General features: G+C 35.3%; 1 protein-coding gene across 7 annotated transcripts in view; it reads left to right on the top strand.

Moving 5' to 3' along the window:
- The window catches only part of LOC149788776 (contactin-2-like), a 77,136-nt gene that overhangs the window by 22,662 nt on the left and 42,407 nt on the right, over positions 1-12,067 (top strand). For 6 of the 7 annotated variants that reach the window (XM_089974876.1, XM_089974874.1, XM_089974872.1 and 3 more), the window contains 7 exons: positions 1,478-1,623; positions 3,032-3,137; positions 4,552-4,733; positions 6,854-7,045; positions 7,777-7,905; positions 9,140-9,236; positions 10,612-10,829. In XM_089974876.1, coding sequence (XP_089831002.1) covers positions 1,566-1,623; positions 3,032-3,137; positions 4,552-4,733; positions 6,854-7,045; positions 7,777-7,905; positions 9,140-9,236; positions 10,612-10,829 — 982 coding nt within the window. In that variant the 5' untranslated portion in view covers positions 1,478-1,565. The remainder of the gene's footprint in view (positions 1-1,477; positions 1,624-3,031; positions 3,138-4,551; positions 4,734-6,853; positions 7,046-7,776; positions 7,906-9,139; positions 9,237-10,611; positions 10,830-12,067) is intronic. The other variant, XM_089974875.1, reaches the window with a different exon arrangement.

Here is a 12,067-nt window from a genome sequence, read left to right on the forward strand (position 1 = left end):
GTTGTTAATTGAGTCATGTTATGTACAATTGTGTAACAAACAATGGTGATTGAACTTCAAGAATAAAATTAAAAAAAAAATGTCTGTATCCAGATAAGAAGGTGTGGACATACTGATGGCGCAGAAATGGCAGTGCATGGCTAACATAAGAGACAAATTCATGCTGAATTGGTACACATCGATAATTGTCTTTGTTAACATATTTTGTCAAAATCCTTGTCAGACATGTTTACAATATACGTGTGTTCATCAACATGTTTATCAGCTGTGGCATCAGATCTAAACATGAACAATTACATTTTTCATCGCAGCCTCAATTAATCCACATTAATCCCAGATTGATAATTCATATCTAATCTCCAATCTTAATTCGTACCTCATTGAAAGGCCCACTCCAAAACGTGGGGTTTATAACAGGATATAACTAAGTAGTGCTCACGTTATGTGTGGAGCTAAAGTTACCTGAGTAAAATTTGTATATTACTGTTGGAATTAGAACACTATATTATCCATACCTAAAAGGCCTGAATCAAAGATTAAGTTCTTGACACATGTTCTTCTAAATGTGTAGCTCTTCTCGTTTCAGACCAGACTAGCTATATCGATATAAAAGAGTCCATCATCTGTCCGCCGTCATCATAGAGTAGAATCTTGTTGTCGCATTTAGTTGCATTGTAATAAAAGACCAATCTGATGGCCTAATTGGTTAGAGTGTCCGCCTCGGATGCGGGACTTCTCGGGTTCGAACCCGGCCGAGTGATACCAAAGACTTAGCAAAATGCTACTAGAAGCTGCCTCGCTTGGCGCTCAGCATTAATGACTGGTTGACCTGGTGTATGGAAAATGTGACTGGGTGGGACATGATGCAACATGTCTGCAGCATGATGCCCCAGTGCTAGACATCACTATAAATTGCCACTCTGCAGACTTCGTAGCAATATGACTGAAAACATGTTAAAGCTAAAGTTTAAAAACGTTTTAAAAATATTGAACGAATATTGACTATTTTTCTACAGAAGGTTTCAATCTGATATTGCATGACCTTTTGTGAATATTGTACTGTTTTAATACTTAGCTGAGCACATTATGCCGTACATTACTCTCATCTATCGGACAGCAAAGGTTTCGTAGTAGTTACAGCATCGGCCTCGGATGTAGGAATTTGGGGGTTCGAAACCCGGCCGCGTCATTCCAAAGATTTATAAAATTGGCACTAACATGTGCGTCGCTAGGTGCTCAGCATTAAGAGGTTAGTGTTAGGAATGGTATGCCTGGTGTTAGGATAATGTGTCGGGGGGGGGGGGGACAAAATGCTACATGTCTGAGGCATGATGCCCCAGTGCTAAACATCACTATAAACTGACACACTGCAGACATCGTAGCGATGTGACTGAAAAATTGTTAAAGCTACGCTAAAATTCCAAATGACACAAATTGATCTTATCTATATTGCATCTTTATTTGGTCTTCTTTCCAGATAGGCTTAGCAGGTTTAAAAGGTGAATAGAGAAGATAACCCAGATTGTTTATTTGCGCCTGGAGGCGGTAAGAAGACAGGTGATACAATGGAATTCAACTCTCTTTTTCTAGGCTGCTCTCTCCTGTTAGTTGGATTTGCAATTGGTAAGTTTAGTTATGCATTGCATAAATGAACCATATAAAAAACTTGCACAATAAGTGATGATAATTGAAACATTAGATCACGACTGAAGAAGCCATTAATTATTCGGACTAATCCTTCTTACAAACTCCCAAAATGTACACCAAACGTTGAATCGCAATCTATTAAAATGGATCATCCGAATGACCGATTTTCCTGAGACATCATCTCCCAATATCATTTTCAATTTGGTCATTGCTATGGTTTCTTTGTAAACATTGTCTGGAAAGAAGACGCTCCCGATTCCGGCACAGCATGTGGGCATTGACTAATATATATTTGAAGATAAATGCACGTAAAACACAGCCACATATAAGATTCATGACCATTTACGGGGTTGTGAAGAAAGATATGACCATTCGTTACAACATATACAGTTTGGCTCATGCCAGAAACCTTTCAGTGTACTTTCCATCTATCTTAGGGTCATAATTAACCTTGCGATTAAATGAGCCGAAGCATGCGTAGACTGTGTCTAGAATGAGTGATATGCATTGGTATAAGTATAGGATGGATGCAAAAATAATTACGCCACGGTCACTAAAATGCTTAATGTGTATTACCATCAATGAAAGACATATAGGGCTAATGTATGATGTCATGAGTTTCCTATATATTGTTTAGGAATGTCTAGAAGAGAAATATGTTACGTACTAATTAATAACACTTAATGATAACAAAGAATAACAGTTTGATAATAAAGTGCGTCTGGTGCCTTCCTTGAGATCTTAAATTTAACCTATGCTGTTTATTTTGACTACCATCCAATTTTAAAATTTATTTGTCAGATCTAGGTTGGAACAAAGTTCCGTTGCAACACGTATTTAGTAATCATAATATCCTTCCTACCTTGGCTGAAAGAAGCAACATTTTGTTTCATACTTTATATCTACCCACATTGCCTACCTGTCTATTATGTCCATGATACACTTATCAGCATTCGCATTGAAGTGACCTATGCGCTCTTTCTACTGTCACTGAAGGAGTTTTAAGACAGTGTACAAAAAGAAGAAAAGTGTTAGAAAATGTCAGTTATAGAGAGTAAGAAGGGTTCATCCAAAATGAATGATTATATTCTGGACAAGGATATCTTCTAAAGATAATTTAATAGTATCGGAAGACTCTGCCAAGCATTAAATATAACGACAGTTTGTGAAACACTACATCTTGACTCTGAGAGAAAGATGACACTGATTATTATCAAAGCAAGACAAAAATGAGGAAGCTTGATGATTCGATAGCGCAGGAATGTATATATTCTCTTGTGTTGTACATCTGCATTTGTCTTTGACCATGACAGTCTGATGACAAACCATGTTATAACTCATAAAAAAGGTGTAACCCCACACAAAAATCATCTTCTCATTATAGGGGCAGTCCCTCCCAACATGTTAACACGTGCTTTCAACATCCAGTATGTGAAACCGGGCTCCACTGCAACTGAAGCATGTAAGGCTACCGGAGATCCTAAGCCCACGTAAGTACCTCAGTACGACTATACCATTCGTGCATTAGTCCATATGAGCTGAAATATCATTTTATCAGAGCCTTATGAATGCCAGATCACTCTCTGAGGATATAAGTGAGTATCACTGTAATTTTTCATGGTCAGAAGTTACCTTGATACTATGCCAAGGCCATATAAGTAGCACTTTGATTTGTCATGGTGTCATACTATTTATTAGTATAATTTGTTATAACATTACTTTTTGGAAAGATCACATGAGAAATACAAGACTCAGTCAGTGCCTCTTGAGTTCCTCTATATCCAATTATCGCTTGATTTAAGCAATTGCATTCAGGTTTGGGTAATGTATTGGAACCAACATGACTATGCTATTAGAATGAGAGTAACCGTAACACGACGTTCTCTAAAACTTATATTAGGACCATAACACATTGTTACAATCACTCAATTACTATTATACTCCCTTATAACATGATTTGTGTGCTTGGAGTCGGTTATGGTATCGATGACGAAGTTTCAAAAGTGAGCTAATTTTGACCGGGGTTAATTGTCCATGATATCTTTACAACTGAATTCTATAATACCGTTTTGGGCCATACGGGTATCATTTTGATCTGTCAAAGTTACAGGTACCATTTAAATTAGTTAATGGTCCGAATGTATCATAATGTTGTGTTATGGCTATATCAGCACCACTTTGATATGTGAGGTTATACAAGTATCACACTAATTTGATACTTGTCCAGACTCCCAGAAAATGCATCTTTACTGCTAACAGGATCGATCAAACGTGTCAACGTACCAGCACATCATGAATGGTTGTGTAAAAAGACAAACGTTTCGTTCCAAGTTAGGGAATAGAGGAAGTATGACATGGTATGGCAATATGTCGAGGTCATCAGACCGAGTCATATTCAGGAACCTTCAATGACCCTTTGCTCTAAGTTGGAAATGTTCTTCGCGGCAGTAAAGACACCAAATTAGTTCCTATCTGGTATGCTTAACAGAAATATGGAACATCCTTATTAAACACATAAACATCTATGCAAGATTAAATGTGAATATATATATATATATATATATATATATATATATATATATATATATATATATATAAGTAAATTATAATCATATCTAATTTAAGGTATTAAGTATCGATGCATTTTATGGTGTTTAAAACTATCACGTGTAAGTACCAATAACACCATTGAAATTTGTATCAACCAAAAAAAAAAAAGAAAACTAAACGAAGATTTCACTGAGAGAAATTAAGATGTAATACAATTTATTGGACAGTATTTTGTTATAGGTATGCTTGGAAGAAGTATGGAAAGGTACTGTCCAATGATGCAAAATATGAAATTAACCCAACCACTGGTGTCATAAGAATCAACGGTGTGCCATTTATTTGACTTTTTTACAGGTACATATGGAAAAAGGATGGAATTGTACAGTCAAACGATGCATATTATGAAATTAATTCAAATACAGGTGACATAAAAATCAAAAGAATGACAGTTGTAAATGGAGAGGGAACGTACCAGTGTTTTGCTCAAAACAGCCAGGGAACAGCATTGTCTGGATTTTGGGAAGTCAGAGTGGCAAGTAAGTTTAATTTTGTATCTCCCTTTATATGCATCAGAATATGTCTTTGTCTCTATTCCCGAAGAGTCCCATAACTGAGTTTATAAAGGTAATACAAAATATTATCATTTTTCAGACAGCTGAGAAACATTTATCCGATCGATGAAACTGCAGAAATTATATAACCATACTAACACATTAGCATATATATATATATATATATATATATATATATATATATATATATATATATATATATATATATATATATATATATGGTTGCTTCGGGTCTTCTCAAAGTCAGTGTCATTGACAGGGCAGAGACGCCGTATTCCTTTTCCTGTTCCCTATGTCTCTCCATCCTCTTATGAACATCAACTGTACATGGTTGTGGACTGTCTTGTGTCACTACATGGTGCATATATGGAGCTATTTTTCCATGCACAGATAAAAGGCAACCTAAAGATTTGTCAAGGGTTACTTCTAGGATCTAACATTTGTTTGTTACATCAGTAAGTCAGTAAGTCAGAAACTAAGGCTTTTACGGGTCAGTTCTTAAACTGACGATAATACACAACCCTATTATCATAAGATTAATGTCTTTCCCTAGGGCTAGCCGCATCCTAAATGGAACCATACCATAACTAGACATCTTAGCAAATAGTACAAATCTCTGTGTGCTATAAATCACTAGCTGGTGGATGCGGTTCGGCATGCGCCGATTTCTCTATTCAAAGAATTCGGAACTTAAATGCTCAAATGAATTAATCGTCTTTACGTCTTGCGTTAAACATATTACTTTCTAACTAGCAATTCATAGCAATAATATATCTAAACATAGAAAAATAAATTCTTAGCACACGTGATTCACCTGATTTAAAACCGATACATTCAGACATTTTCAGAATGAAATTCCTATTACACACACACGGGTAAATTCAAAGAAATGTTTATGATATTTTTTGAATACACGAGTCGCACAATATTCAAGACAAATGAATGAAACATTCAACTTCCCAATTCACCGAAAATTGATGGATGAATTTACAACGAAGAAATTCGACAAATAAGTACAGACTTATACCAATGAACATCTTATAAGCGATTGAGACAAACTATGTTCTTTCCAAGACAATTCTTTTCTAGGAAGCCGAATCTGTCCTTTCCTTAAGTTCTCTGTCTCTCAACTTCCAGACACCCATCCCTTGTACAATTTAATAACGAGATAATACTTTATACTCCACAGTCAAGACCCGTTCCGCATAAAGACATGGACTTACTAATATCGCGAGGGAGAATACATAAAACATCGAATTTCTCCTGGAAAGCATATCCCTTTATTTAGCATTGCCAGTCAGGACTAACTTTAGCAAGCCCATCTCTCTAGTCTACCTTTATTGATAACCATTCTGGAAAATTCATTTTATTGCACCTATTTCAAATGGCCCAAAGTTTTCTCAGGATTATATCAAATTTGACATTTTTTCCGCTAATTAACCCCAGGTGAACATATCTGTCTGACCGTTATTCCAACTGATTCTAATTAAAAATTGACCATGCCCCTAAAGCAGAGCATCGATTCCTATCATCGGCTAGCGATTTATTGCGAGGCTATCCCATACGTCATTGTTAATTGTCACGTGTTACGCTGACCTCAATAAGATTCCCTCAGTTATGGGGCAATGCATATCTGAAGAGCAGAAGATTTATTTTGTTTTTGAAATTATTATCAATAAATTAGAGGCACATTCTAGGTTGATTTTTCAACTTCAATGATTTTGAGCTGATAAAGAATGAAATTTTAGCAAAAGGTTTATACATATTGCAGACCGACACGCTTGTTGTAGACAGGTAGATCTTCGGTATTCTAGTGAATTTCTGGAAATCATGCGAGACTGATTTTTTTACTAACATAAAAAATATTTAATCTGCAGGAAATTATTTCATGGACAAAACGTATCTATCCAATTATGGTATATTCAGTACATTTGTTGTGCCATTTGTATTAGTTATATTGTATTAGTTATATATTGTCTTTTTAATTACAATCATTATTGCCTATAACGTTTGATATTACCCATAGCTAGCATCAGTGTCTTCAATTCAACTAATTACATTTGCAAATTTAACTGTAATTTCAGCTTTGACTGGTTTTGAAGAAGTACAGACCAACAACGTATCGTTGAAAGAATACTCATATTACAGAATACCATGTGAACATCAGCCTAGTAGCACGCCAGCGTCAAAAGTAGACTGGCTAATTGGAACTGGAGATAACATTAATGTTCCAACTTCTGCAGAGGACAAACGTAGAATTGTCATAGATGCCGAGGGTGCTATGATTATTCTGTGTGTTTTTGCGTGTTGATGTTTAAAATAGGGTCGTTAAATGCCTTATGTCAAATTACAATAAGTCCATGTTTGGGGAACATTCCACATTTTGCTGATAACAATATTCTTGAAATTTGGAAAGGATGTTACTTTCCCCACAGAAGGAGCATTTTGTTGTGTGTGCCTTTGGATGTTTGTTCTCACCACGACATACATACAAATCTCACAGAAATTATGATTTTTCTGCCTGCTGATTTATTTCCCTCCACCTACTGGTATCTTGTATCAATGTCAATTGTAACATTTTCCTGTCTGTTCAAATATTGTGCTAAACACCGAAACTGAAACAAATTCGGTAAATTGACTTTCTTTTTATGGTGAATGCATAAACTTTGAGTCCTTATCTTTTCAGGATCATCGAAGCGCACTTTGATGCATACAGTAATTCCTTTTGCGAGAAAGTAATTTTTATATTTATTTTTGCCAAATAAATTTGCGAAACGTGTCGAATAATTTGAATTTTATGGTCATCAAGATTTGCAATATATTCAAATTAATCTGAATGCTACATGAAGTATGTAAATTAAAAGTTAATATAAAATCTTCTATTTATTCAGGTCAGATCATACTAGTAGTTCATCTAAGTAGTTCAAGTTGATCTCTATATTTTACTGTTATTCGCCTGGGGTTTTATTACTCATGTCAGTATATTGTTCTCCTTTCCTATTTGCAGGAACCCTTCATTTTCTGTTTGTGAGGGCTTCAGACAGCTCAAATAACCCTTACAGATGCCAGCTGTTTAACAGTGTTGTTAGTATTAAGGCCGTATCCCTGACAAAGTTCAATTTGAATGTTCAAATAGGTAAGTTATGACGTTGTGCTATTTTCTATAGATCAGTTTTTTTATTGTTTCCACAGCTTGGCTTGAGGTCTCCACCAGTTGCTGCTTGAAAATGTGCAATAGTTAGAGTCTTGGTGCAAGGAATAGATTTATTGTCTGTGGCTTCTATGGGTCAAAAGCTAACATTATGGGGATTATGTGATAGAAAAGGACTGTTTCTACACAATAAATGGAGTAGAATGACACTCAAAGAAGGTATAATGTCTTTGCACATCATACAGAGCTCGTTATTGGCTACTTAAATCAAACATTTTGGCTGGCTAGTATTTGAGGTATAAAAGAGATTGTTAATTTTGGAGGTAAAAGGCGATTTGTCAAGTTCAAAAAGGGAGTGAATGAAGGAACGAAGGTTGCTACATAATATGAAATGGCGGATGCATAATATTTCTGCGTTCCTGTTTTTAATATCCAGCCCGAGTGTTTGGAATTAAGTTATTTTTTATAGAACGGCATTATCAATAACGTCTTAAGGCTGTTTGTTAAAGTCCTGTCATTTGCTAAATCTTCATTGTACTTATCGTTAATGATTGTAAATTAAGATACGTTAATCTACGAAAGATTGCCCACATCTTTTACAATTGGGAAGAGGTACCAAATTTGCCCGAGATTTTGAATAAGTGCTTCTCTTTGTTTCTTCATTTCTAATAGTTTGTAAACCATCTTTTAGACTGTCATCTAAGTGGTGTTAATCATTGTTATCGTCAATATGCTTGCAGCACCCAAGCGTACAAAAGTAATGTTAGGGTTAGGATGATGCATCTAAATTTTACTATAATTTCCTAATCCCTGGATGTAGCCTGATCATGCTTGAGAAGAATTATAGTAAAGCGAAGTAAATTAATTTGATGACATGCCCTCTTGCCCCGTTGACCATTACGTCGATGTAACGGCTATGTAAATTTGCATTCACATTTGAGTTAAATGTTTAAATATTTATACTTTCTAAATTTCTTGATGAATTTTCTTTAGGCCTGAACTAAATCATCATCCGTAAGTGACATGCTCTTTTGTCCCTTTGACTGGGAGTACAGATCACAATCATATAATACTTATGTGAAAGATTCATCTCAAGTAATTTCCTTACATTTCAATAAACTGTTGATTGGTCTTTATACTTCGTTGTTCTATATTTCAGATACCAAAAATATTATCAACAATCACTTGCGTATCAATACATTTCTTCACTAACTTTTAGGTCCTGAGGTGACATCCGAACCCATCTTGAGATATGCCAAATCAATCGAAGGGGCTATTGGATCCAAGACCACACTTATGTGCATCTTTTCTGGAAAGTAAGTGAAGGCATCAGGTCAGAAATCTATCCTTTAGACCGTTACATCATTTCATGCCGAAGGAGGGTAAGAGAGATACTCTCTCCCTGACTTGATAGAGTCTCTCCGATTTAAACGCCTTTTTACTATAATTTTAACCGAAGCGTTTTACTTTAAATAGTCAAGCTTGTATACACTGGAATCCACCTGTCATGGAGTACTTGTTAATTTACTGTTTCGTAACATTGTCCATTTAACTACTGCGTAATCCAGTCAACATTTGAAGAATTATGCAATTTAAGCTTGATATAGTGTGTGTGTTTTTGGACATGAGCATTTAGGTGTTTTCATGATGCGCAATGTTCATTTATCATTGTGTGTAAAAGAAAAAAAATAAATAAGAGAAGAGTCACATTAAATATATTGCAGAGAGGCTCCTTTTTGTTTCTGAGGTGTCTATTTTGGCGCTTGCACACAGATGCGTTTGCGTTGCAATATTATTTGTTATTTTATCCTCCACTAATAATCGAGAGTAAGCGTTATTCCTCTCGTCATATGATTTTTCCGACCTTGGTCAGATTTTGCATTCAAGCAATTTCAGGTTATGTAGAGCGACATTCGTATTCCATGAACAAATGTTTGTCTTGTCACTGCATATAGAAGTGATTAAATAATCGGAGTTTAAAAGCAACATAAAGACAGGTTATATTGTGCTGAAGCAAGTGGTGTAAAGTTCTTGCCCATATATACACCAGGACCACTTACCGTGGTACTTTCGTGGCAGGATGCTGATTCACGGCAGCTTCTATAATGTAGAGTCGACAATTAAAAAAATGCAGTACATTATAGATGAGAATAGATGTATGAATTTTGTTTTGCATATAAATGAGGAGATTTATCATCATTCTGCACTCAAGTATTGCTTACCTAAAACATTTAACGCCCTATCTTTTATAAACTATTTTCAAAGAAGACAAAGAAACGGAAAAATGAATGTGCTAGTGGCTATATATTGTAATCATAACTTTGTACATTTAAAGCATATGTCAATAAACGTGTATTTCCTTATACATATCAAGTGAAATCAATAAAATCCGACCTAAACACGAGTGTCCTTTACGGACAGGTCTTATATCATCATAAAATGACAATAAGTATGACAATCAAATGTCCTTCATGAGAAACTCAATTTTTGTGGAGGTGTCCCCTAATGCACGTTTTACTGCACGTTCTGTTTTCATGACTAGGTCAAGTACATAACCTTCAAGTTTACCATGTGCATACAAAATCTTGTAATCCTTTGCCACAAACGTTTGATCTGTAGATAGTATCGTAGGAAGGACATACCTTTTTGAGATATAACTAAATTTTAGTTCTAGTTTCTCTACATCTGTAGTCCAATTCCTGATGTCGAATGGCTCAAGGATGGTGTAACGCTTCCAGATGGATCATCTCTGCCTGATGGAACTCCAAAGTACAAAATAGATCCAGAAGATACAACAGGACGGAAACTGATCATTTCCAAACTAGAAGTCAAGGACGAGGGATACTATATATGCCGTGCTAGAAACATACTTGGTGTTAATGAGAGCACTGTCGAGGTGAAGGTCAAAGGTATATAAACTAGAGGCCTAATATAATGAAACTGAACATTACTTTTGAACTGGTATATTTATAATTTGTGAGGGATCACATTATTGAAATGATTCTATTAAGAAGGAGCATCTTGCTTTCCATGCACCTGTGAATAAGGAAATAAGCCAGAGTTGAATCTAGAGTGCGTTTTCACTTGAAGGATGTAACAAAGCACCATGTCTATGTCACGGTATCCATTTATTTCACCGAATCTACTTTGTATATATAATAACAACAACCTGTCGAATCAAAGTACAATTGAATATTAAACAGATGCACTGGTCTTTGGGGTTAATTTTATATGTCAGGAGAGGCACTTAACATTGACATAAATGAACAGATCTAGAGAGGTTATCTCCCTTGCATATTTAACTCGTGATGAAGTAACGATTTGTGAAAATGATTTTATAAGGAAATAGCCAGTCATTCCTTAAATAATGTTTATTTTTTAAAATAAATTTTCTAACGATATTAGAAAGTAAATATTACGTGAATATTTTAAAGTTTACTTAGAGCATATAACGTGCCATGACTCTCTTGAAGTGTGTTATTCACTCCAAATCTTATGTAAACTGATATTATTTCAAATCTCCAAAACTTCAATATTTTGAATAATTTGCACGTGCATTTATAAAAGCATTGTGCAAGCTCTTCAGTCATGTGTATCTCTTTTGTCGTGAAAGATCCATTGCTGTTGCCAAATTATTCCAAAGTGTTGTTGATGTTCATTTTTATGATTTAAGCAAATATTATAGAGAAGGTTTAACCGCTGAAAATTTCTTAGCTATAACAGCATTTCTCAAAATACTGTACAATTTATTTATATCCTTCAGCAGTCTGTTGTATAGGTATATACTCGGGTTTCCCGACTTGCATGCAGTGACAGTATAGGTAGTGTGAACATTATATTTATGTACCAGTTTTTTCTAGCTATTTATCCACACACACTCCCTCCACAATGCAGGCAACTGCAGCAACAACACACTTTTAAAGAAGGTGCACAGTGTATTAGGTCCAAAGCTTCTCTATTGCACGGTTATATTTAGAACACTTGGATTACATGAAAATTTAGTAATGAGCATACATTTATAGCTTGTGCCTGGTGTGTTATCGGGGAGGGTGACGATATCGAAATTGCTGCCTCTTCCCCGGAATATTACAGTCCTTCTGATCATGTTAGCCATTTGGGACAGGTATGAATTTGATAAGCCCTCCTC

Source organism: Sinohyriopsis cumingii, chromosome 11 (genome assembly GCF_028554795.1).
Source record: "Sinohyriopsis cumingii isolate HCF-2022 chromosome 11, ASM2855479v2, whole genome shotgun sequence".
NCBI classification, from domain to species: domain Eukaryota; kingdom Metazoa; phylum Mollusca; class Bivalvia; order Unionida; family Unionidae; genus Sinohyriopsis; species Sinohyriopsis cumingii.